Genomic DNA, 26,489 nt, shown 5'->3' with positions numbered 1-26,489 from the left:
AATCATCTCACGTTTTTCCATTTATATTTTTGCTGTTTTTCTATAATAGAGGTCATCTCTGAAAAAGATCAAAATGACATTTTGGTCATACCAAAAACAAAAAAACAAGTCACTTCCATTGAAAAACCGGCATCCAAGTTTTTGAAATAAATGAATGAAAAATTGAAAAACACTTGACACTCTTTAAACAAACAGTTTTGGGGCATTTAAATAACAACAACAACATTGACATTTAAATGATCTAAATTTTGCAAGAAAAAGTACATCGCCAACGCTTTAACAAAACAAAAAACCACAGAATACAGTATGCAAATCATAAAAGTTTGCACAATCAAAAGTTGTAAGAAGGAAAAAAAAACTAAATTTAAATTTATCTCAACTGTATATGATTGATACATAAAATAATATATTTTTATAGTTAAAGTGCCACTAAAAATAAAAAACAAAACCATAAAATTCAGTTGCAAAGAAGAAAACCAAGAAAAAAATAAAATTTAACATGACTTTTGCATATCACACTACTCTTGATAAATAGTGTGCTGCTGAACATTGAGCTGTAGTGGCAGCAACAGGTGATGTAATAAATTTTATTTTGTGTTAAAAAATCACACACATATGAACTTATATTTATAGTTAACTGCTGCATTTTACACTTTGGAATTTATAAGTTTCAATTTCAGTTTCTTGGCCAAAAACCAACAACCTCAGAGTTGCAGCGACCAAAAAAACACAAGACAGACAGACAGACATATACACATATATTTTTACCTGTAACACTTCATATGATCTTATTACAAGAATTACTATTATGTATGAGAGTACAACTACTTATGAAGTACCTATGAAAGAAAAAAAGCCATCCAAAAGGTTGCAGGTTTTAATTGCCATCACATCTCCTGCCAAGGTGTCAATCATGCCTACGTTACACTTAGAAAAATAATTGAGTAATCCATATTGAAATCATTCAGGAATGATTTCAGAAGTACGGTTTTCTTAAACCAAGTACAGAATACTTGATTCAAGTACGGCTCCTTTTAGTATTAAAACAGTGTACTTATTTTGGGAACTTTCGGTATTATTTAAGCTCAGATTCATGCTTGATTTGAGATTAAAATAATATTGATTTAAGAATTTAAAAGATTGATTTAATCCCAAAATGAACTTGATTTCACAAAACAGAACATTACCTTTCCATGTAATTTTCGCTGAAAGTTATTTTTTACGTAATGTTGATTTTATTAAATAATATCTTTTTTAAGCTATAACCATTTTTATTTTCAAATTCACATTACATTTTCTAGCCTTAATCATATTCTGCTCCTATGGTCAAGCTAATTTCTCCTGGTTGCACAAAAGTTTGATGATACCACTTGTTAGTGTCCAAAACAACTGTAATAAATGTTAAATTATTTAAAAAATGGTTAATATATAAGAAATCGTATAAAACTTACTGACATCACCCTTTTTAACAATGGCATCAAATGATTTACACTGAAAATAACACTCGGGTGGCGGAGCTAAAAGCCAACGTTTGCTACCCGACAACTGAGCTTGCCAGGAGGGTAAACGTACATTATCGATCTATAACAAAGAAAACATTACGGAAAATTAATGAAACAAATTTAGCATAAATTTTGTTTTGGGAAACATTGGGTCAATTTTCTGTATATAGACAATTTTGGATCAAATTCTATGTATGGAATAATTTTGATAATTTTTTTTATATTTTAAAGTTTTCGAAATCCTTTTGGAACTTTTTGAGACATTGTAACAGCGCCATAGAAAATTTATTATATCTACTTTTACTTTTGAGATATCTTCACCACCCAAAGCTGGATACAACATAATCCAATTTTTATACCCTACACCACTTTAGTGGGGAGCGTATATTGGGTTTGTGCTGATGTTTGTAACGCAAAATAATATTGGACCTATATCTTTAAGTATACAAATCGTCTTAGAACCATTTTCTGAGTCGATTTAGCTATGTCTGTCTATCTGTCTGTCTGTCTGTCCGTCCATGTAAACCTTGTAATCAATCTACATGTCGCAATAGTTAACATCGGTCCATTATTTCACCTAGCCCCCTTCAAAATTTGACTTAAATGTCCACAATTTTATTCAACAATAAATGGCTTAAATATATCTGAGGCAAGGTACAATTCAACTTTATTATGAAAACTAAATCACATTTTATTTTTGTAACAGGTGTAGGGTATTATATGGTCGGCCTCGCCCGATTATAATTTCTGTAATCAGTTGTAATTGCGGATGATATCTCATCTATTGAAGTTAACGGACGGACAGACCTAGTTAAATCGAATTAGAAAATGATTTTGAGTCTATTGGATAATCGTCAAGTATGGATCCAAAATATCCATACTATAGTATTGTATGTTATAAATACCATGAATATAGCGAAAACCATGAGTTTTCATGTTTAGGTGAAGATATCTCGAAGAAGATAGAAGATATGACATATGTTAAGACTTTATTTTAAAACTGCCAGAATGGACTTTCAGTAAAATAAAGTTATAATGACTCAAATGTGGGGTTTTTTCACACTTCAGAATACAAAATCTCAAATCCCATATGCGACAGAGAAAATCAGATTGAAGGGGTTAGGTGAAATAATGGACCGATGTTAACTATTGCGACATGTAGATTGATTACAAGGTTTACATGGACGGACAGACAGACAGATAGACAGACATAGCTAAATCGACTCAGAAGATGGTTCTAAGCCGATTTGTATACTTAAAGATATAGGTCCAATATTATTTTGCGTTACAAACATCAGCACAAACCCAATATACGCTCCCCACTAAAGTGGTGTAGGGTATAAAAATTGGAAAATGTTGTATCCAGCTTTGGGTGGTGAAGAATCCTTTAGAAAAGTATAACTTGGCCTCAGGATTTCGACATTTTTAAAATTTTGTCAGCCTGTTTTGTATGGAAAATTTCAGATAAATTGGCTTTTATTTATTTTAGATAAAGTTTCTATATATAGAAAATTTAGAATAAAAATTTTACATTTTGAAATTTTTGGATCAATTTTGTCCGTATGGATATTTATCTATACATTTAAAATTTCATATAAATTTATTTAACTTTTCCACTTACATGCATATGCGCTCCCAAACCACTGGTGCCGATAAAAAACCAATCTACAGCATTATTTTCCGAGGTCTCGGGCAAAAAATATGGTCGACCATAATGACGACGAAACTCTTCAGCTGTTTCGGGATTACAATTACTCCAACCAAAATACCAAGGTTTCTGCTGATGTTCTTCACCAGAACTATTAAAATAATCCACTCTTTCCCTAGACATATCAAGAGCTTCGAATATATCATGAAAACCCGTCTTATAGGGAAGAAATTGGCAATCTAAGATTTTCTGTTTCCTTTTAGCGTTATTATATACATCACGGAAATACCAATAATTAAATTTCTGAAATGCAAAACTCATAATTTATTGTGAAGATAAAGAAATTTTTAAAAATCCTACTTTCAAAGCAGTCCAATTTTGTGTAGCATCTTCCACTATAACAGGTGTCGCTGAATAGGCATATTTTTGGGCAAATTCTTGAGGTGTTATAGCACTGACACGAACTATATGATCAACATTTTGACAGAAGTTGCAACTTTCGGGGGGACGAAAGGAGTAACGTAAAAGTTGAGGCATTATCAAAGAACAACGCTGGAATTGTAAATTTGTTTTAACAAAAATTTTAATAATATTTAAAAATACCTACCTTAGATGTTAAATCACTAAAATAATAATGCACCGCATATGCCAATAGACAAAAAACTATCACCACTTTACAATACTTTTCTTTACGCGTTACAGGCTTTTTATATTCACTTAAAAAATTCTCTATAATTTGTAACTTTTTTACATCAACCTTCTTAGTTTGACACTTTTTAAGGATTTTCTTTAATTCCTCTTGAGCACATTCCATTATTCCGTCAGGATAACTTAACACAGCGTCGGTTTAAAATAGACTAAAATAGAAAACCACTAGTGTTAACATTAAGTTAACAACTGTTCATTTTGTGGAGAAGAACATTTCATAGTTATAATAATGGCTTAAATACTTAAAATCCTTTCAATTGTTAATAATAAGATTATCAACAATATTGTTGTGTCTGTATAAAAAGATAGAAAAAAGAACAACGTAGGAAGAAACAAGAAATAAGCAAACATATGGTGTTTCTATTGTTGATAGTAAGGCGAGGGTTGCAAAACTTAAGGTTGATGTGAGTGTGCAGATGTATGGTCACATGTGATAAGACATTTTTATATAAAACTGATTGATATTGCTTTCAATGTGGGCTAATTTTATTATTTTTATTTTTTTATTTGCAGAGGTCCTTATAATGGTGACTCTACTTGTATTACATACGATGCTGTTAATGCTGCCTATTTAGATGCACGCAAAAGAATACGTAAGTTGCCTAATCAATAGAAAATTTTCTTTTACTGGTAAATTTTGAATAAATTTAATATTTGGAGGAAATTTTCAATTCAAATTTTCTTATTTTGAAAAAATATCGAATAATTTTTTTATACGGAGATAATGTTGAACAAATTTTTCTTTAGCAGTCTACTTTGTATTTAAAGAGCTTTTTTATATTTTTTTTCCATTTAGAGAAATTATGGTTAAACTTTTTCTGTTTTAGAATATCCCGAATAAATTTTCTATATGGAGAAAATTTTGGAAAATTTTCTTTTTAGAGAAAATTAAGATAACTTTTCAATATAGAAAAAAATTTTAATAAATTTTCAATTAAAGGAAAATTTTTGATAGATTTTCTATTTAGAGACTAGACTATAGTCCAAACTACAGTTCAGCATATAGTCCAAACTATAATCCAGACTATATACTAGACTATAGTCCAGACTATAGACTAGACTATACTCCAAACTATAGACCAGACTATAGTCCAGACCATAGACTGGACTATAGTCCAGACCATAAAATGGACTATAGTCCAGACTAAAGACTAGACTATTGTCCAGACTATAGATTTGACTTTAGTCCAGACAATAGAATAGACTATTGTCCAGACTATAGACTTGACTTTAGTCCAGACTATAGTCCCAACTATAGACTAGACTATAGTCCCAACTATAGACTAGACTATAGTCCAGACTATAGACTAGACTATAGTCCAGACTATAGACTACACCATAGTCTAGACCAGACAGTAGACTAGACTATAGTATAAGCTATACTATAGTCCAGACTATAGGATATACTATAGTACAGACTATAGACTACACTGTAATCCAGAATATAGGCTATACTATAATCCAGACTATAGGCTATACTATAGTCCAGACTATAGGCTATATTATAGTCCATACTATAGGCTATACTATAGTCCAGACTGACGACTACACTATAGTCCAGACTGACGACTACACTATAGTCCAGACTGACGACTACACTATAGTCTAGACTATAGACTACACTATAGTCTAGACGATAGACTACACTATAGTCTAGACTATAGACTACACTATAGTCTAGACTATAGACTACACTATAGTCCAGACTATAGACTACACTATAGTCCAGACTATAGACTACACTATAGTCCAGACTATAGACTACACTATAGTGCAGACTGACGACTATACTATAGTCCAGACTGACGACTATACTATAGTCCAGACTGACGACTACACTATAGTCCAGACTATAGACTATACTATAGTCCAGACTATAGACTACACTATAGTCCAGACTGACGACTACACTATAGTCCAGACTGACGATTACACTATATTCCAGACTGACGACTACACTATAGTCCAGACTGACGACTACTATAGTCCAGACTGACGACTACACTATAGTCCAGACTGACGACTACACTATAGTCCAGACTATAGACTACACTATAGTCCAGACTATAGACTACACTATAGTCCAGACTATAGACTACACTATTGTTCAGACTATATAATACACTATAGTCCAGACTATAGACTACACTATAGTCTAGACTATAGACTACACTATAGTCTAGACTATAGACTACACTATAGTCCAGACTGTAGACTAGACTGTAGTCCAGACTATACACTAGACTTAAGTCCAGACTAGACAAAATTTGGGATGTCTTTTCTATTTAGTGAAAATTTGGGATAAACATTTTATTTATAGGCAAATTTTGATAAGTTTTCCATCAATAAAAAATTTTGCATAAATTTGTTTATTTATAGAAAATATTGGATAAATTTAATATTTATGGAAAATGTTGGATAAATTTTATATTTAAGGAACTTTTGATTTATATATTGTTTAGATAAAATTTCGGATAAATTTTCTATTTAGGGAAAATTTTGGATACAGTTTCTATGTAAAGAAAAACTTCGCTATATTTTATATTTAGAGAAAATCTCGAAGACAATTTTAATACAAAGAAAATTTTGGATAAAATTTATAGAAAATTTCGGATAAATCTTGTGTTTATAGAAAATTTCGGATAAATTTTCAGTTTAAAGACAATTTTGAATAAATTGTGTGTTTATTGAAAATTTCGAAAAAAAAACTGTTTATAGAATTAATTAATTTTCGGATAACTTTTTACTTATAGAAAATTTTGGATAAATTGTCTGTTTATTGAAATTTTCGGATAAATTGTCCGTTTATAAAAAAATTTGGGATAATTTTTTTGTTTGTCGAAAAGCTTTATCATTTTGTAATTACTCATATAGAGTTTATAAATATTTTTACAAATTTTCCCAATAATAAATTTCGAACTAAAATCTTTATATATTTTACACAGATGTCTCTCAGCCCAAAGGTGAATGGAAAGCCGAAGATATAGCCACTGTGGGTGAATTATTACTGGACATTTCTATACAATTGGCCAGAACGTAAGTTTCATACATTTTATAAAAAACAATTAATAAATTTTATGATTTTTATAAATGAATACAAGTTAACACACACAACAACAACAACAAAGAATAAAAATTGAATATTTTAAAACAACTTAGCTAGTTTTTTTTATTGTTGCCGCAATATGTTGCAAGCCTACAAGCGACAATTTATGTTAAATTGTATAACAAAAACTAAAAATTTGAAAGTAAATGCAAATTTACTGTAGAATAACATGGACACACAAAAAAAACTAAAATAAAACATGTACAAAAGCGCGCTTTAAGTGTTAAAAATTGGGCATTAATTAAAGCTACAAAGACAAAAAAAAAAAAACGTTTTAAAATATTTTTGGTTCAAGGAAGAGTGGTTGATTTTTATGATTTTTTTTTAATTCTTTAATTTATAAAGAAACATTAACCTTCTAGCTAAATGTTCTCATTTAAATATTGCACTTTTTTATTACTGGTGGTTGATGGTAAATGAATTTAAACTTTTAGCAATAGTAAAGAACAAGCATGGGAATGCTATATTCTTGTAGGTTTCTTAAACAGTTTAGTTATCTAGACTTTCAGTTTTTTTATGAACTGCCTTTAAATCTTGACATTGAAAGCCAGACATTAAAAATGTTTGTTGTTTTTAAATATTATTTATAAAATATTTGCCACAAACATGCAAAATACTCGTTTAATATAAATTTAAACAACATTTAATTTTACCCCTAGTGCAGCTTATAAACATTTTCACGTAATACTACTACTGTTTTTTTTTTAAATTTACAAAACTCCTTTTCTGCTCACCTCTCGCTAAAAAGAAGCACCTACAATAATCAAACAAATAATTCAAAACATGTTTAGCACGATTCCCAAACACCAAAACTAAAAGAAACTTAATAATGCCATGAAAAATTACCAGATTATATAAACATAAATTAAATTTAACCGAAATATGTTAAAAAAAAAAACAAACCGAACCATACCAGTAATGAAATAACTAAATGAATGGATGGATGCAATGTAATGAAATGGTTTGATGATTTTTGTATGTCGATCCACTGGTGTCTTTTTAAAATATTGCAAAAATCCTAAAAAACTAACATTTTTTTTGGATTTTATAACCCTTAATAAAAATTTATCTAATATTTTAAGTTGTTGACTTATATTTGTTTTTGGGTTTTAAGCAATCAAAACTTTAAACATATTTTCAGTGAAAGTGGGTAAGTTTTGAGGAAAACTCAAATTATGACTGACTGACTGAATTGGCCTGCAATATAAAATCATCATACTAACAAAATGAAATAGATGGATGGATGAAGGAATGGTTACATGACTGGCTAAAGTCATAAAGTATCATCCAAATCACTAGCTAAATGAAAACAAGCTTTTTATACCCTACACAACTTTAGTGGGGAGGGTATATTTCATTTGAGCTTAGAATCATTTTCTGAGTCGATTTAGCTATGTCTGTCTGTCTATCTGTCTGTCTGTCTGTCTGTCTGTCTGTCTGTCTGTTTGTCTGTCCATCCATCCATCCATCCGTCTGTCCGTCTGTCCATCCGTCCGTCCTTCCCTCCGCCCATGTAAACCTTGTTATCAAACTACAGGTCTCAATTTTGAAAATAATTCAATGAAATTTAGAACGAAGCCTATTAAAATGGTTAACATCGGTCCATTATTTCACTTATCCCCCATACAATTATGTTGTATAACTTGATAATCTTGATCGATTTTGTAATGATAAAGCCTCATTTGACCCTAGTCCTTATACAAAGCCCCCTTTAAAATATAACTTAAATGTACACAATTTTATTCAACAATAAATAAACATTTCAACTTAAATGCTTTATTATGAAAACTAAATCACATTTTATTTTTACAACTGGTATACGGTATTATATGGTCGACTTCGCCCTCCTATAATTTCTTACTTGTTATATCTGTGAAAATAACAAAATTTTTCTTTTTCACTTTTTGGCAAAATAACTTATATACCTATATAACCACATAAAATCGCTTAAATATAAAAGCATCATAATGCTGGTGTTAATGGTGTTGTCTAGTATTCGATAAATTGACAAGTTATTAAATTTAGGATTTTATAAACATTTAACTCAATTTTTGAGAAAAAAATGTAAATATTACATAACTTAATATTTCTCCACTGGATAAGTAGTGGTTTAAAAACTTAAAGTATTTAAACGTGTTATTTTAAATATACAAACCATTAATTACTTCATTATCGTTTAAAAAAATTTTGTATTTCGTCATTTGTCTGATGCTGGCAAATAGCTCATGCTGTAGATTATAAACAGCCATATAAATTAATTTTGTCAAGAATTTTTGGTAATTTTCCAAAAGAAATTTGAGATTAGCCACCACTAAGGTATGTAAACTACTTTATAAATGGGAAAGGCATGGGAAATTAAGTACTATTTAACTTTTTTAGTACCTACGCCCACGACACTTTTTTTACGCACCATTAAAGGACGTGGCAATGATTTTGTCATTTCGTTTGTAGTACATCATAATATTGGTCGGAGACCCGAAAAGATTATATTCATAATCTGGGTTTTTATTAAATTTTAAGACGATTTAGCCATATCCGTCCGTCTGTCTGTCCGTCCATCCGTCTTTTGAAAGCAAGATAGCGTCCGAATGGAAAGATCCGGGGAGCTGTAATTTTCCACATATATGCCCTATAGATAAAGTTTGTGAAGTAGGTAGTGTAAATTGGCAATATGGATTCACGTTTCCCACATAGCCCGCCTTACAAGGGGCCCCAAGAATACATACAATTGTAATGAGTTAGTTTTTGTATGGTGGACATGATTGATTTTACCCTCCATAGCAAATCTCCTTCGGAAAATGACTTTAACGCTTATAACTAGCTTAGAAATGCAATTCGACTTAACCACATATTATTGGAGCGTTATTACACATTTAATTTTATGAGGATCGGATCGAATCCTACTTCCCATATAAGATTCCATTCAAAAGTGACTTTTACTTGTATAACTAGCTTAAAAATACCACCATAGAAATATAATTCGAAATAATCTGTTCCCATAGGTTAGGTTACTTGGGTTGCTCACTCGGAGGCCTTGTGGCCCATTTTGATACCCTTAGAATTATCATTCCCTTATGTTGAGAGAATGCTTTCCCTCTCTAATTTCGTTGATTATTTGGTTGTTGAGGTCTCTGTGAAAACCAGCTGGTGTTTTTAATAAAACCGATCATGTTTACTAGTAAAGCAGCTCTGGAAAAAAGTTCTACCAAGATAGAGTCTGTGCTCTTGTAAAGCTGGGCAGCCTCATAGAAGATGTTGTACCGATTCCACTTCTTCTTCATTCAAACAGCTTCTACAATAGCTATAACATTCCGACATATGTTCAATCCTACAGTGCCCAGTAATTATACCAGTTAGAAGCCAAATCGAGTTCTTACTAAAAGACAAGAGGGTCCTAGTCCAATCCGTTCTCAGAGGGGGCCAGAGCTCTCTCGATATTCTACAAGTATTGACATTTGACCACCTGAGTTCCGTCTCACTCAAAGTCCAGTCATCTAACAATTTTGATATAGTCACCAGGGGTGTGTGAATATCCCTTTTGAGCAAAGGTTAAGCCTAGGGACGACCTTTTGGTTGCACAGATATTCATTTCCCTGGATGTCATCATGTCCTAGATCCCATATCAACTCAATGTGATATGGATTCCAGTCTGTTTCCATAGGAACTTGAATCTTTCAACTTAATTTTATAAAAATCGGTCCATAAATTAAAGTTTTATATGATCCAGTTATCAAAACGCTATCCCCCAAATAGTTTATAGAATAGTTAGTAAAATAATCGATAGATATGTCAATAGAATGGTACATAGAATTATCAATAGTGTAGTCCGTAGAATAGTCAATTAACTAGTCAACAGACTAGTCTATAAATTACTGAATAGAGTAGACAGTCCATAGACTATTCAAAGTACTAGTCCACAGATTAGTCAATAGGCTCGTTTATAGACTATTCAATAGAATTGTCATAAACTCTGTTTGGTAAGTCAGTACTTCAAAATTTGTATTATTCAAATGTAGTATGAACTATCCCAGTAAAATATTTTCAAATTTTGGTAATGAGTATTGTAGGTAATGCAGTTATTTCACACATTACTTGGTAATGAGTGGCCTTTATTAATAAAATTATTTAATTTTTTTGGGTAGGATTTGTTGCCTGATGTATAGAGCGTATGTCTAATAAGGAATTGGTTAATGGTTTTAAGCCTAGTCGATATTAGACGATTTTTGAAGAAATATTGGTTTGTACCTTCATGTAAAAACTATTCCAAATAGCACGATAAAACAATTTGTTTATGGGGCATTGGGTAATATGTAGAATATACTAATAAACACAGAAAATAACTGTAAGGTCGGTTTTAAATCCGGAAAAGTCGGGTAAGCACATTTGTAACCAGTTATTTTTGCAGTTCTGGGGTTTAGTTTCAATTTTTTTCGGGCTTCAGATTATATTATCGAAAAAATTATTATGTCTTATTGTTCACTATTATTGACGTTCTATCACTGATCAATATATTTTTTCTATCACAAAAACTAAAAAAGTTAGCACAAAAAACTCACACAGTGAAATATTTTCACAGCCCTTTGAAAAACAATTAATCTCGTCTGCCTCCCATCATATATAAAGTTAATCTTTCAAACTTTCAGGGATGATAGATAATCGATAAACGAAAACAAAATTCGATAATGCGATAAAATCGATTACTCGGTTTTCAAGTCATTCGCTATTGGCGATGTGCCCCTATGACGTATGATCCACCTTCTACCCTACTTACACTTTGCTCTTACTTGTCTACTTACCGAGTAAGTAAAGATTTTGCTGGGATGGAAGACAGATGTCGCTTTTTTATACAAATTTATTTTCTTAAGAAGAGTTTTAAGCAATGTTGAGTGGGGGTTGTATACTACATCAGATCCGAAGATATATACTTAGATGGGCAAAACCTCACATAGTGATCTATGTGTTGGCACACTAATAGTCTCCGAAATCTACTTTGACTGTGCATGATCGCTTTTCCAGAAAATTTTATAACACCTTCATCCTACTCCTTAATGTAACAGCATCTACAGAAGTCGTTATTTACGAAATTTAGTATCTCCCAACTGATCTTATATTCTTCAAGAACCCAAAAGAAAAAAAAAGTACACATATTTTGGACACATGTCACTAAAATACCACAATTCTTATAATCTAACTCTTAATTTTTCCATAAATTAACAACAAATAAGCACTTTTCAAAACCAGTTCAATTAATACGTTCAAAACAATTCACACACAAACTTCCCGCCGGAAACATATTTACTACTTTGGCGTTCGGCCTCATTAAACCTCTCTTAAATATACACCTGATTCTTTTATTTATTAAATGCAGCACACACAATTTATAGCGAAAAAAAAAATTCTTAAAATTATTTTTAATTATAACTTAACGCCTTAATTTAAAGCTTACGCGCAACAAAAACTAAATTGACTTCTTTTATAATTTAGAATTTTCAACTTAACTAAAAAAATAAATAACAAATAATTTGTCCTTCCACTAATTGTTTAGATTTCAATTATAACGAGCAAAAATAATATTGTCTGACAAATTTTTATACCGCCAAATATTATTTCTATTTTTTATGTTTAAAAACAAGTACAATTATTTAACCATATAGTCTAGAAAAGAAAAATATTCAGAGAAACATAAAAACTATAGTTTCCTTTTTTAAAAAACTAGTCTACATTGCAGAATTTTCAACGTCAGTTGAAACTGTTAAGATTTGTAATTAAATATTTTTTGTTGTTGTGGTGATATTTGATTTTATCTAACTAAATTTACTAGCATTTAGTTGACAAACCAATAGTTTTTGTAGCAAAATAAACGCATGACATCTGAAAAATATATATATATATATATATTTTTTCTCTCTAAGCTTTAGTCTATTTAATAATTGTGCAATGATTGTATTTTGTTTTAAATAGTTAAAGAAATAACTTAAATATATCAATATATATAAATTTGGTTTATAAAATTAACGCATATTTCACTCTTGAAATGGTGTATTTAAAGATAATATGAAAAAAAAATTAATTGCAGAAAAAAATATTTAACAACAACTTTTTATACTAATTGCAATTGTAAAGCAAATAATGTCAGATGTTTGAGATTAGAAAAATTTATGACCAAAAAAATACGGAATTGAGAGCAAAAGTATGGTTATAATGTTTAGGTGTAACATAATTTTAAGAAAATGTCAAATAATTAAGATAATTTGATTTAGGATTTCTTAGATTCTGATAAGTAATATGGTTCGAAGGACCATAAGTTAGTGACTGTTGTATGGCACAAACTTTGGTGCCATTTTAGCAGTAAACAAACAAGTTTAGACAGACTAAACCTTTATTGAAATTTTGTCAAATGGTTTAAAATTTTGTAATTGGATCGAAGGACCAATTATTTATCTAAACGTACAGGAATTGTAGTTCAATTTTTAAGACTTTGTAAGGTTCTAAAGTTATAACATATTAAAAGACTTATTCAGTTTTCTAATAACATGGTTCGAAGGACTATACAAATATAAAAATTTCTAAGAAAATAGAAACTCTTTTTTTTATTTATTTAGGATTTCTTAGATTCTGATAAGTAATATGGTTCGAAGGACCATAAGTAAATTTGTGGCAATTAAATAATAAATAAACAAGTTTAGACAGACAAAAGTTTTAATTGAAATTTTGTCTATTGATCTAATTGGTTCGAAGGACCATAAAGGTATGAATTCTTTTTTAAATATATCAAATGTGCCATATAACACTGCGCTAAACGTACAGGAATTGTGGTTTAATTTAGTAAGATTTAAAGGTTCTAAAGTTATATCAACTTAAAAGGCGTATTCAGTTTTCAAAAGAAACGGTTCGAAGGACCATACAAATATAAAGATTGCAAAGAAGATAGGAACATAATGAAAGTAAATTATGTTCCTAAAATATGATTGATATCGAGGTAATCGTTATAAGAGAAGAAAACTGAGTTTCGCATACATGTTTTAACTTTGATTAGATTGATTTCCACTTGTACTAATGGTGTTATTCATGATCGAGGGCATCTTTGCCTTCAAGCGTAAATCTCTGATATAAATGAACGAATTTAGTCTTCATCTTCTATAGATCTAGAGTATTAAAAATTTAATAACTTCTGCATAAAGCGCGGAGATTTCAATTCACGTCATCTTTGTATCATCTAGAAAGAAACTGTTCAGTTTCCTGATCTATTTTTTATTCAATAGAACCGCAATATTTCTTATTCTATCAATATCTGCAGAAGACGTAATTTGTGAAATTTTGACTCATTTCAATTCTCTGTGGAGGATCATCTAGAAATAACCCATTAAGTTTCCTATTAAATGAAGGATAAGGTCCATCTTCTATAGATCAATTAAAAGGTTTTAAAAGTTAATTGCCGAATTTTTGAGTTGTAAAAGCATCGCCACAATCCTTAGTTTAACAACTGCAGAAGTCGTGATTTAGAAGATTTAATCTAGTTTCAATTTGCGTTTTCTGATCCATTATTGACGAACTTCTCTCCATATGTCCATCTTCTATAGATCCCTCAGAGCGTTTCAGTAGTTAATAAACTATAGTCTCGTATTTTTGATCCACTAGAATCGTAAAAAGGCAAAGTAAAAAAGTTTCACCATATTCCTTAATCTATCAACTGCAGCAGAAGTCGTGATTTCTGAAATTTGATCTCAATGACATTAGCGTTCTTTGCGGAGGATCCGAAACAAGCTACTCAGTTTCCATTCCAATCATGGATCATCAGCGATTCCACAATCATATATTTAGTAGAGCCTTAATAAATACCCGGTATGGAATATATTAGATTCCGTGTGACATTGAACATTATGAAACGTCATCTTTAAAAGAAGATTCCAGAACATGCAGTTAATTCATTAGTTTTGAATGCGATAAAATTGGAATCAAAAAATATAAAAAATTTTCTGGATCACTTCACTTCAAAAACTTTCATTAAAAAGGATTGAATTAAAATACTTAAATAATTACTATTTACTACTTATACATTAACATTATATAAGGCGACGCTAATTAAAATTGCCAATACAGAATACGAACCTCGATCAAATGATCGTTAGCCCACTGTCGAACTCACAACACAACCGGTTAGTTATTTGTTTTTGCATCTTCACATATAAAAGTATTTTCATATTTGTATATTTAAGCGATTATTAGAGAGCTTAAAAGTAATGCAGACGGTATGTAGTAGTCATTGAAAAGTAAGTTGTTGGGTAAGAACAAGTCATTACCAAGTTTTCCTGGTAATTTCTTAAGAATCAGCTCTAAATACTCTATAAAACTTAAGTGAAGCTCCCTAAAAGCTCTCCTGATCAAACAAATTTCTTAAGAATCAGCTCTAAATACTCTATAAAACTTTATTAAAAGCTCTCCTGACCAAACAAATTTTAAAAGGCTCTAGCTTCTGTGCGCACAGAACTCTTCATCATACACCCAACAAACTTCTCGAACTTTCATGGAAAGTTTTTTCTTTCAAATTCATATTGAAAAGCTTGTTTGGAAAAAAGGTCTAAGATAATCATAACTCAAATGTATCATATTTTGGCAATTCAATCTTATTTCTGGAAATATGCATAAGAATGACTTATTCCCTTTTGTTTTTTCCTTTGGGTAAATTATGAAATTTCATAAACTACAAAAAAAACTACTGATGAAGATGCTTTTAATGATACAAAAAAATATTAATGATGCTTAGATACAAGTATCATGTATTAATGATAGAATCATTATACCAAATCACACTGATTGCCTTGATTGTCTAGAGTTTTTCTTTTTTTTTTTTTTTGTCATGTCATAGTCTCCTTCTTTGTTTTTTGCGATTTATGAAATATATTTTATTTATTAAAGGTATTAATGTCACGTTTGAATAGTTTTTCAGTTTCAGTTGCAATATTCATTTGTTGCTATTTTGTTAATCTAACTATTTCTATGGAAGTAAAATAAACATGACTTTAAAAGATCAAAGCATCATGACTTTTATATAGATATACATATACAACTAACTGGTAGCACGTGACTAAATATGACAAGAATTTATGTAAGCTGTAATATATGTCTATAGAAAAGAGCTTTTAAACCTTATCCATAAAATAAAAAGGTATATGTATACAGCAAAAGTAGCTTAAATAAATATAATAAAAATTAGCTAAATATGCTGGATAAATAAATATTTTGTGAAAGGCAACATAAATAAAAATTTTGAATTTTAAAAATTCTACAACTTTTTTTTAAATAAGGCAGATAGCTAAACCTTGGCTAATATGTATGAAACTTTCAATAGTTTCTTAATTTTTAAACAAAAATAATTTATTGATTTCCTGAAAAACCAAAAATATTTATTTTTTTTTGTTATTAACAAAACATTGCAAAATAATGAAAAAGTTCGCCCACAAACACTCTAAAATAACATGTTTTTGTAATATTAATCAATCCGTTGATGACGATGATCACCATCATCATTATTTTTCTTCGCGTCTTCTTCTTCATCATCTTCCACAAATAAACACTTAACAAGTGTAAAAAAGTTGTTTGTGGGGGAAAAAGGCCAAAACCTCTTTTATTTGATTGTTATTGTTTGCTTGATCACTAAACAACATAAACATGCAACCCTCAAATCGAAAAGCAAAATTTAGACAAATTGTATTTAACTACCATCAGATAATACTCTACACTAGCAATGAATAGAGCAAAAATTATATTAACCCTTGAAAATATAAAATATATTCTCTATTCCGAAGTCTAATTCAACAGAGTCATGCGAATTGAATCAAGTTTGTAGTTTCCATTGCACCGGCCTTGAAACCATCTTCTTTCTTTTAGAAAGAAGATGTTTATAAAGTTCCTATGAATTTCGATCGATCGAATTACCGACTAAAGTTCACAAGACTTCAGACTACACAATTTGTTATTTTTCCATATTTATAAAAATTATGTTTATTCTTTTGGTTTGGGCGAGGAAATGTCCAGCTTTCCTCACTCGATGATCTGCATTAATACTCTAAATTTCGTCGTAATAGGGTCTCTTTTCAATTGCTAACACTTCTTCACTAACTATGGGTTTAACAACAAAAGAGAATCCAATTAATGGATAGTATTTTCACTATACTCTGTTCTAAAATTATATTCAAATTGTCCAGGTTTGGGATTATCTCCTCGTAAACGCAATAAGATTAAGACATATTCCTTACATCGTAAACTTCTTTAATGAGATGATTTCTTAAGAACTTTATGATTCCGAAAGTCGTTCCGATTAGGGAGGGAAAGTTCTCCAATAATTATATACCAGTGAAAATTTATGTGCACTCGGATAATTGTGAGTGAATCATACAACAGCAACATATCTAAAGTCCGGTCCTTAAATAATAGTTTGGATAATTCCCTTACACATAAATCCAAACTCCTATTACATTACGCCATTGGACTATCTCAAAGGTTCATATGTTGACCATAAGACTATTACAACTGAAACAATAAGATTAAGACATATTTCTTACATCATTCTTATATTCTTTCATGATCTGGATTATATCCTCGTAAACGGAATAAGATTAAGACATATTCCTTACATCGTAAGCTTCCTTAATGATCAGGACTATCAAATGTTTTCTTATGAACTATATGATTCCGAAAGTCGTTCCGATTAGGAAGGGAAACTTCTCCTAAAATTATATATCAATGAAAATCTATGCGCTCTCGGTTAATAGCAAGTAAATCATACAACAGGAACATATCTAAAGTTTGCACTAGTCCTTCAATAATAGTTTGGATAAGTCTCTTATACATGAATTCAAACTTCTATTACATAATACCTCTGCACTATTTAAAAGGTTTATGTATTGATCATAAGATTATTACAAACTTAGATCCTCAAATGGATCAAACAACTGGATCGCAAACAATGAAATCTAGAAATTCTAAACGAAGATTAGGAATATACTTTTCAATGATCAGAAACTCAGTTTCCTGGACGAAATTCCTAAGAATTTTCCAAATTCCTAAGAATTTTCCAAAATTCCTAAGAATTTTCCATCATACTAACTGTAGACTTGTTCATTTTAAGGAGATTTCTCGTCTGGCTCTCATCAGGGTTACCCCATAGGTGACCCTCGCAAGGGAGATTCTCTCACCCATATTTTTAATTCTGCTTTTATTGTGTCGAACGATTTTGCGTTCGTCAACTTAACTACCTCGAGCTCCATTCCCTTTAAAGCTATTACGTTCGCCCTTTCTTTGCCGACTATTCCCGAGTGGCCTGTTATCCATATGATCTAAACTTTACCTCTTACGGTCTTATATTTAATTCTATCACCTGATATCGCCATATTTGCCTTCTGGCTGTCGGTAAATATATTAAGTCCTGTAGGCGCCATATTTATTCTAATCCAATTTACACATTCCGTTATTGCTCGGACTTCTACCTGGAAGCTTGTTTTATGATTAAGTAAATAGTGGTATATTTCTGTTTCTGGGTCTTCAATATAGAACCCAATAGGCCCACTTTGTCCCCCAATTTAGATCCATCCGTGTGGCAACGGATTCCTACTGATATTTGCTCTAATGTTCCGATTGACCAAGACATTCTATCTGGGATCAGCGTTTCAAAGTTTCCGAAACGGTATTTACGATAAGGGAAACAAGTTTATGATAAGAACATTAATGAAAGCAAAAGTCTCCTTGCCCACGATCACAAAAGAAGAAGAGTAATTATCATCTAATAGATCGCTTGACAAACTAAATACACCAAAGTTTCTTAACAACATAAGCCCAAAAAACTCTCATACAACTCATCATCATCATCAATGCAATGATCATCGACATCATCTCATTAAGCAGCCAACATAGCATCATCATCGGCATCATCATGCCAGAAACTAAAAAAATAATATTGTACAAGTTGTATGTAAACAGCCACAGAAACAGCAATTGTTATGCAACAAATGTTTTTTTCTCTTGGCTGTGCAACCAAATTAAATACATTTTTTTCGCTATATACTTTAAAGTGGTTTTACTTAGTTTTAACAAACTAAGTTAGTAAGAGTCGTAAGTTGTTAATTAATTGCAAATCAAAAAAAAAAAAAAACAGTTAAATAAAGAGCTATTCACGCAAGTTTTATTTTTTGCTTTTTTGATTTAACTAGGTTAGCAGTTGGATAATTTGAGTTGAATTCCGGTACTAAAAATAGTCACTTGCCCTTTAATTAATTTTATAGTGAAATTGTGTTTGCATACAAATTGGAACACTTGATCTCTATGGGAAATGTTGTGCATTATTAAACGTTATCGGAAAACAGAAATCCTATTATATAACTTGAGTTTTTATCTGTGTTGGAAAATGTATATTAACTAAATCCTTTCTTCCATCTCCTTGCAGTTACGGTCTCTCTTATGAGGAAATCGAAAAAGGTTTACCCACCATTGATACTTCGAAAACTTTGATTCGTGAAGTTTGTCCACCTTTCTTCTCTGGCGTGGAATGTCGTCCCGGAAAGTACAGACGTTTCGATGGTTTGTGCAATAATATTGAACATCCAACATGGGGTGCTGCTATGTCACCGTTCCAACGTTTAATTGGTCCCCTCTATGCTGATGGTATTAATGCTCCACGTATATCGGTCACCGGACGTGATTTACCCTATTCACGTGTAGTTTCACGTACTATGCATCCCGATGATGGTTATCATGATCATGCTGGCACTGTTATGGTTATTGCTTGGGGTCAATTTATGGATCACGATTTCACTTTGACTGGTACACCCTTGGGTAAGTGTTAAGACTAAAAATTTATTTGTTTTGGATATTAAATCAATTAATATTTTCTCTCTTTCAGATCCCATTAATCGTAATGATCCTGAAGAATGTTGCAAACGCCCCATGCATTTGAAACATCCCTATTGTAATGAGATTCGTGTACCAGATGATGATTATTTCTATCGTCTTTTCAATGTTAAATGTATTGATTTTGTACGTGGTTTCCCTTCACCTAGACCTGGCTGTAGATTGGGTAAGTGGTAGCCAGCAGGTGTTACTGCAACTGTATTCATTGTTTAATTGTTTTTTTTTTTTTCGGTTGCGGCCAAGTTTAAGCTATAAATTCCTCTAAATGTTAAGGGCTCGCCTTAATTTGTTTTTCAGTTTTCAATACTGGTAGCCAAAGTTGACTTTTTAAGTCTGTTTTTCTTGAGTTTTTTTAATCTTTGAGTTTTCTTCGTTTGAATTTTGTTTTGAAATAAAACTTAAGCCTGCAGCTTATAAATTGTTAGCAGTTTATTATATTTTAAACTGTCAATCATTTAATATAGCTGCAACTTTTGGTTGCTTGAGTGTTGAGCCACCAGATAGTGCTGTGTCTTGTTTCATTTGATTCCAAAGAGTAGGCGTTTATTTAGAGGGGAAATTTAACAGCTTAGTCTGTTAACGCCCATGTCATAATTTTGAGCTTTTAGTGGTAAATGTATATATGTATACCAGCATGTACATGGTTAATATCGAAGGTCGTTTGAAAAGGTTTTATTCAGCGTTTAAATATGCAGCACTAGCACCACTTCTCTTGTATATGACTATAAAATAAATATGAAAATTTATCATTTTTGTATCACTTTGCTACTAAAAATTGCAGTCATATATATTCGTATTAATATAAAAATCGCAACTCGTGTTTGCAATTTCTAGTAGCAGGCAGACATAATTGCAGGCCAACACAAATATATTTTTGTGCTTTAGCAGCGCACACTCAAATTTGTTAAACTAATATGGCGAGTATTGATGTTATTTTTGTTTGCGTTTAGTTTTTCCTAGCAGCAATGTAACTTTATTTTGGTTTTGCTACTGCCAGTTGTAGTTTTATTTATTATTTTTTGGCAATATTGATGCTGCAATTTGTAAATAAACATATGTAGGTATGTATGTAAGTACACTGACAGTTTTATGACATTTCATGAGCTTAAATTCAGTATTACACTTCACATTTGTACGCATGTATGTATGTATGTATGTATGCATATATGTATGTATGTATGTCGATAGTAATATGTATATTTATTATCATCCATATATCGATGATATTCGACCTATAATATCCTGTACTGATTGACATATTAATTATTAAAATATAGTTTAAATATTCTCATAGTTTCTGTATGATATAATACAGAAAATACTACCTTGATATTTGTTTGTTTTTTTCCTTAATGTATTACAAAATAATATTAACTACATTTCTTCAAAAAAAAAAAAATTATATAATAATCTTCCACATTTTAACAGTGTGATTTGAATAATTTGTAAAGTAAGCTCATTATTCAACGAAAAATATTTTAATTATGTGTGTTCGCCCTGTTGATTATAAATTTATTAATTTCTACAACAAAAAATATTTAAAACTATCATTTTTTTATAAAATTGTCCATTGCCCAAAAATGTTTATTCATTAGAACAAAATAATAAAAACATCTAAAGAATGCTTTTAATTTGAGTTGTGTTTTATGGGGTAGCCATATTTTCAATGACATACATATTTATTTAATTCATATGGAGGTTCCAAGCCCCCTAATAAAAGTCTGTCCATTTTTTCCCAATGTTCATAATGAAGTTAAAGTTTTTCGTCAAAATAAGAAGATTCTGACTCTAATAGTTTCCGAGAAAAACGATGTCTGTATTTAATTTTTATGGGAGGTGCCACTATGTATATTTTACAAACTATTTTTTATGTTGCGAAAAATAATTATCCTTAATTAAAGATTGTGGTAACACTGGTATAATTGTTTATTCATAAAATAAAATATAAAAAAAAACAATAAATAAATTTGCAGCTAGCAGTTGCAAAATAAAATTTAATTGCTGCTATGAAAAACTCAGCGCAAATAAAAATATCATCAATACTAGCCATATTAGTTTAACAGATTTGAGTGTGCGCTGCTATAGCACAAAAATATATTTTTTTCTTGTACAACAAACAAGAGATTAATGCTGTTCATTCGTGCTGCTAGAGATTGCAGTGTAACGTCGCAATTTTTCTAGTTAAACATAAAAACAGAACGGCAATATTTAGTAGCAATGTTATTTAAATCTAAAAAAGTTTAAATATTTTTAGTATGACGAGTGATAAAAATGTGTATTTTGCGGCAAATGCTGACTAATATATTAGTAAAAGTAAGCACTGGTTTTATTTGAGTTCATTTTTATAATTCTATGACAGTGTGGTTTTGGCTGCAATGCTGTTTTGATGTAAAATATTCTTTTGAAATCAGTGAATGGTCTTGCTTTATGTTTTTAAAGATTGGGTTTTTTTTCTCATAAAGTTGATTTTTTTAATTGTTGGATTTTTCCTTGAGATTGTGCTTGTCAGATATTTTATTGTCCAAACGGAAGTAAAATTTAAGTTGACACCTGCATACAACGATTTTAAGGTCATAAATGTACATGTAAGAATTTTTTAAAAAAGCAAGAAGTTGGTGTTAAAAACAATTATGTTCTTAACATTCTGAAACATATTAATTGTCAATCACAGATCATTAATTACTCTGTTAAACGTTTATATGAATAGTTTATACAAACATTGGAAAATGATCAAACAATAAAGGTTCTTCATCGCAAACTCCTGATTTTTCACATTACAAACCATACTTTTCCATTGCTCAAAATTCCACGATAATTGGTTCTTCGCTCCAGAATGATCAGATCCGCAATCTTTAAAAGCTCTTTGAAACTTTTAAGTATTGATCTCGGCGCTTGCGTCGTGCTCTCTTCTTCTCTAGATATCTCATTTGCTTTTGCAGTACTGTCTAGAATTATTAGGAACTAATTCAATCAGATCCCAATTGTAAGAGCTTTGAGGGTTTTTCCTTTGTTTTTCACTTGTTGAAATCTTGAAATCTCAAAGCTCTCCAAAACTTTAAAGAAAAAAAGTCATAAACATAATTGTAGTCTGACGGTAACTATTTCCGCAATGGCATCGATCTCTCTTCTCTCAATATTATTCTTCTCAAATCAGAAGAATAATCCACATCCTGTCTTGGAGTCCTTCGACGTTATCCCTCGTTTATGTTCCCTTTTAAAAAAGATAACTACTATTATAGATTAGATTTACAAATTTATTAGGTGTATAATATACAAATTTGGGTTCTTCGCAACATTTTAAGGCCATGAACGAATCAAGCCAATGTCAGATACCTTTCCTGAAATGATCGAAACTTTCAAACCAATATTTCCTGAATACTTTTTTAACTGATCTTTCAATATTTGATCGAGTGTTGTTATGAATCGCGTTATCCATCTATCTCGCTTTAAATGAACGAATCAATTGTTTTTGGCAATAATCCCCTGTGATCGTCTAGAAGTTTTTAATAGATAATTCAGAGCATTACATGACGCCATAGATATTCGGACTTGGCGTAGATTCATAGAAGTTCACATACGATCTCTTGCACTTCTGGTTGTCGTAATGGAACAATTTTTCATCACCAGTAATGAAATTACAGCTTTTTGTGATTTCCAAGTCCCATTCCAACATCTTCCCACCATTATGCTTTGTTGGCACACTAGTATTTAAACCCTTATTATCTTCTCCATAAAAGTATATTGATGATTAGAAATTTCCAATGCAGGACCTCTAATTTCCCAATTATTTTACTATTACCACCCAATCAAAAGATTTGCAAATTATTTAACAATATCTTTTTCCAACTTTTCCAGGCTCTCGTCAACAATTCAACACCTTAACTGGTGTCATTGATGCCAATACCGTCTATGGTGTAAATGAGAAATTCGCCCGCAAACTACGTACCGGCTATGGTGGTTTACTGCGCATGAACCCTGTCTTCAATGAATATGGTCTTAAGGATTTATTACCTCTCAAGTTAGACATTCCCGATGAAGGTTGCACTAGACCCAACAAGAGTATGTTCTGTTTTGAAGCCGGTGAGATACGTGTCAATGAACAGTTGGTCTTGACCTGCATGCACACCTTAATGGCCAGAGAACACAATCGTTTGGCTACCGGTTTAGCGCATGTCAATAAACACTGGGACGATGAGACTCTATTCCAGGAAGCCCGTAGAATTAACATTGCCATTGTACAACATGTGACATACAATGAATTCTTACCCATTTTGCTGGGTAAGGAAGTTATGGAGAAATTTGGTTTGGTTTTGCAGAAGGATGGTTATTGGGATGGTTATGATCCTAAGGTAAATCCCGGTATTATTGATTCATTTGCTGGTGCTGCTTTCCGTTTTGGTCACTCCTTATTGCCAACAGCTGTGGAACGTTGGTCTAAGGCTCATAAGTTTATTGCCTCAAAGAGATTGTCCGATTTGATTAGACGTCCTTATGATTTGTACAGAGCTGGTGTTTTGGATGAATATTTTATGGGTTTAATGAATCAAGTGGCCCAGGCTATGGACGATTCTATAACACAAGAAGTAACAAATCATTTGTTTAAGAAAGAAGGTGCTAGATTTGGTATGGATTTGGTGTCGTTTAATATGCAACGTGGTCGTGAATTTGGTATACCCGGCTATATGGAATTCCGTAAATTCTGTGGTCTTCCCACTTCAAATACCTGGGATGAAATGTTTGGTTCTATGCCCAATGATACTATTTTGAGATATCAATCTATATTCGAGTAAGTTAGAAGGCAATACTTGAGATATTTTAAAGAACAATTAATTAATTGTAATTTTCTAAAAATAGACATCCTGCTGATATTGATTTATGGTCTGGTGGTGTTTCGGAGAAATCTTTGCCTGGTTCTATGTTGGGTCCCACTTTTGCCTGTGTCATTGCCACCCAAATGAGTTATATAAGACGTGGTGATCGTTTCTGGTATGAGTTGCCCAATCAGCCTTCATCTTTCACCCCTGAACAATTGCAGGAAATACGCAAAGCCAAATTATCACGTTTGATTTGTGATAATACAGATTTAATAGATACAGTACAAATATACCCCATGGTATTGCCCGATCATGAAATGTAAGTTAATTGTTAAACAGGTCTATGAAATGCGTTACTGTATTCTTATGTGTTTTTTTTCTTTAAAATTTCTAGTAACCCTCGTGTACCTTGTAAGAGTGGTATTATACCCTCAATTGATTTATCAAAATGGGCCGATTATGCTAGTCCCGATATAGCCTCACCTGTTTTTGTAAGTATAGTTTAACAAATGCTCCTCTTAAATGTATGATTAACGCATGCGAAATTTTTCTTTCTTCTTGCAGAACTATATTAATGAAATTCCCGATACTTTGCTAAATTTCCGTAAGAAATAATTGACGTTTCCCCAGTCCCAGCATTTCTCTTTTTATTTGTTAAATACTCAAGGAGCATTATATTCATACTCCCTCCCAAATCATCATTATATTTTTTTTATTTTTCTCTTACTCTTCGACACACATTTCTCTTAAACATTTTTTAACTTATTAAAAGTCGTCGTCCTTTGTTTACTCTCATCTCTATTCTAAGTCAATGTTATATTTTTCTCTTTGATACATGTGTTCTTAGCATTTTTCTTCATTATAATAAAAAAAGAGTATATTTTTAGTTTCACTTGCTGTCGTCATAATTGTTTTTTTTTTCGATTATTTTGCAATGAATGCTTTTCATTTATTTTATTTTTTAATTTTTGATTTTTTTGTATATATTATTTTTAAATAGTAAAAATTTTTTAAGTATTTTTTTTTTTTTCATTGTAATCATTATTTTGTTTAAACATTTAATAATAACAATTTATACAAACAATAAATGAAATAAAATATATAAATAAAAATACGAGCTGTGTTTTTCCTTCCCTGCACAAATTTCCATCCCTGACTTTGGCAAAAAAACAACATACGTCTTCAAACGTTACATGTTGTTCTTGCTCTGTTTGGTTTTTATAGATGAGCAAACTAAGTACAAAAACAACTTATACCATTTAATGCTATATGTTGTTGTTGTATTTTTGCTCATATCTCCATTATATATAGGAAAGAATGTCTCACATAATTAATGAGGATTTCGATCTCGAAGACATCTGCAGTCTTTAGAAAATTGATTTCAACTAACATACAGACAACTTCGCTATCTACAATTATCCAGGAGATCCATACTTTATAGGGTCGGAACATTTTATTATAGAATGTGGTTCTGTCTGACATAATAATCTCATCACAAGTTGAAAACAAGTAAGAATTTATAGCCGGGCATGGTAGACTATATAATACACTACACGGTTGTATGGGGGCTATACTAAATAATGGACCGATTTTAACCATTTTCAATATCGTTCGTTCTTGGGTCAAAAGAGTGCGCACAAGGTTTACATTGACACATAGATGGACGGGCGGACGGACGGACATAGCTTAACCGACTCTGAAAGTGATTCTGAGTCGGTGGGGTGATACCGATTGGTATACACCCCACTATAGTGGTGTAGGGTAATAAAACGGTCTACACATTTTCAGGGATACCCTACTCTACCAAC

At 31.1% G+C, this 26,489-nt stretch overlaps 2 protein-coding genes across 2 annotated transcripts in view; one reads left to right on the top strand and one right to left on the bottom strand.

The window, feature by feature from the left end:
- The window catches only part of LOC119600987 (peroxidase), an 87,725-nt gene extending 61,937 nt beyond the window's left edge, over positions 1 to 25,788 (top strand). Inside the window, exons 3-10 of the mRNA XM_037951595.1 lie at positions 4,372 to 4,451; positions 6,804 to 6,894; positions 19,404 to 19,792; positions 19,860 to 20,033; positions 23,723 to 24,653; positions 24,722 to 25,000; positions 25,076 to 25,172; positions 25,246 to 25,788. Of these exons, the coding sequence (XP_037807523.1) occupies positions 4,372 to 4,451; positions 6,804 to 6,894; positions 19,404 to 19,792; positions 19,860 to 20,033; positions 23,723 to 24,653; positions 24,722 to 25,000; positions 25,076 to 25,172; positions 25,246 to 25,296 (2,092 nt within the window). The 3' untranslated portion in view covers positions 25,297 to 25,788. The remainder of the gene's footprint in view (positions 1 to 4,371; positions 4,452 to 6,803; positions 6,895 to 19,403; positions 19,793 to 19,859; positions 20,034 to 23,722; positions 24,654 to 24,721; positions 25,001 to 25,075; positions 25,173 to 25,245) is intronic.
- On the bottom strand, positions 1,262 to 3,990 carry LOC119600988 (bifunctional arginine demethylase and lysyl-hydroxylase psr-1). Its single transcript, XM_037951596.1, has 5 exons — positions 3,758 to 3,990; positions 3,511 to 3,702; positions 3,124 to 3,453; positions 1,452 to 1,581; positions 1,262 to 1,389 (listed from the first exon to the last, which is right to left on the bottom strand). Exons 1-5 carry the CDS (start codon positions 3,962 to 3,964, stop codon positions 1,304 to 1,306), a joined length of 945 nt encoding a protein of 314 aa, XP_037807524.1. The 5' UTR covers positions 3,965 to 3,990; the 3' UTR covers positions 1,262 to 1,303.
- Positions 25,789 to 26,489: the final 701 nt, after the last annotated feature.

This window comes from Lucilia sericata, unplaced genomic scaffold (genome assembly GCF_015586225.1).
Source record: "Lucilia sericata isolate MDLA Ls3-8-SP2 unplaced genomic scaffold, ASM1558622v1 Contig000132F_arrow, whole genome shotgun sequence".
In the NCBI taxonomy this organism is placed as follows: Eukaryota; Metazoa; Arthropoda; class Insecta; order Diptera; family Calliphoridae; genus Lucilia; species Lucilia sericata.
The sequence above is the reverse complement of the archived record's forward strand: the minus strand, read 5'-3'. Positions and strand labels throughout refer to the sequence as shown.

Bases quoted from the DNA above. Each gene is read 5' to 3' on its own strand.
- LOC119600988 (XM_037951596.1), bottom strand. From the start codon at position 3,964: ATGGAATGTGCTCAAGAGGAATTAAAGAAAATCCTTAAAAAGTGTCAA. The intron at 3,454-3,510 runs GTAGGATTTTTA...TTTGCATTTCAG, and splicing joins AAAATTGGACTGCTTTGAAA to AAATTTAATTATTGGTATTT. The intron at 1,582-3,123 runs GTAAGTGGAAAA...TCTTTGTTATAG, and splicing joins GTTTGGGAGCGCATATGCAT to ATCGATAATGTACGTTTACC.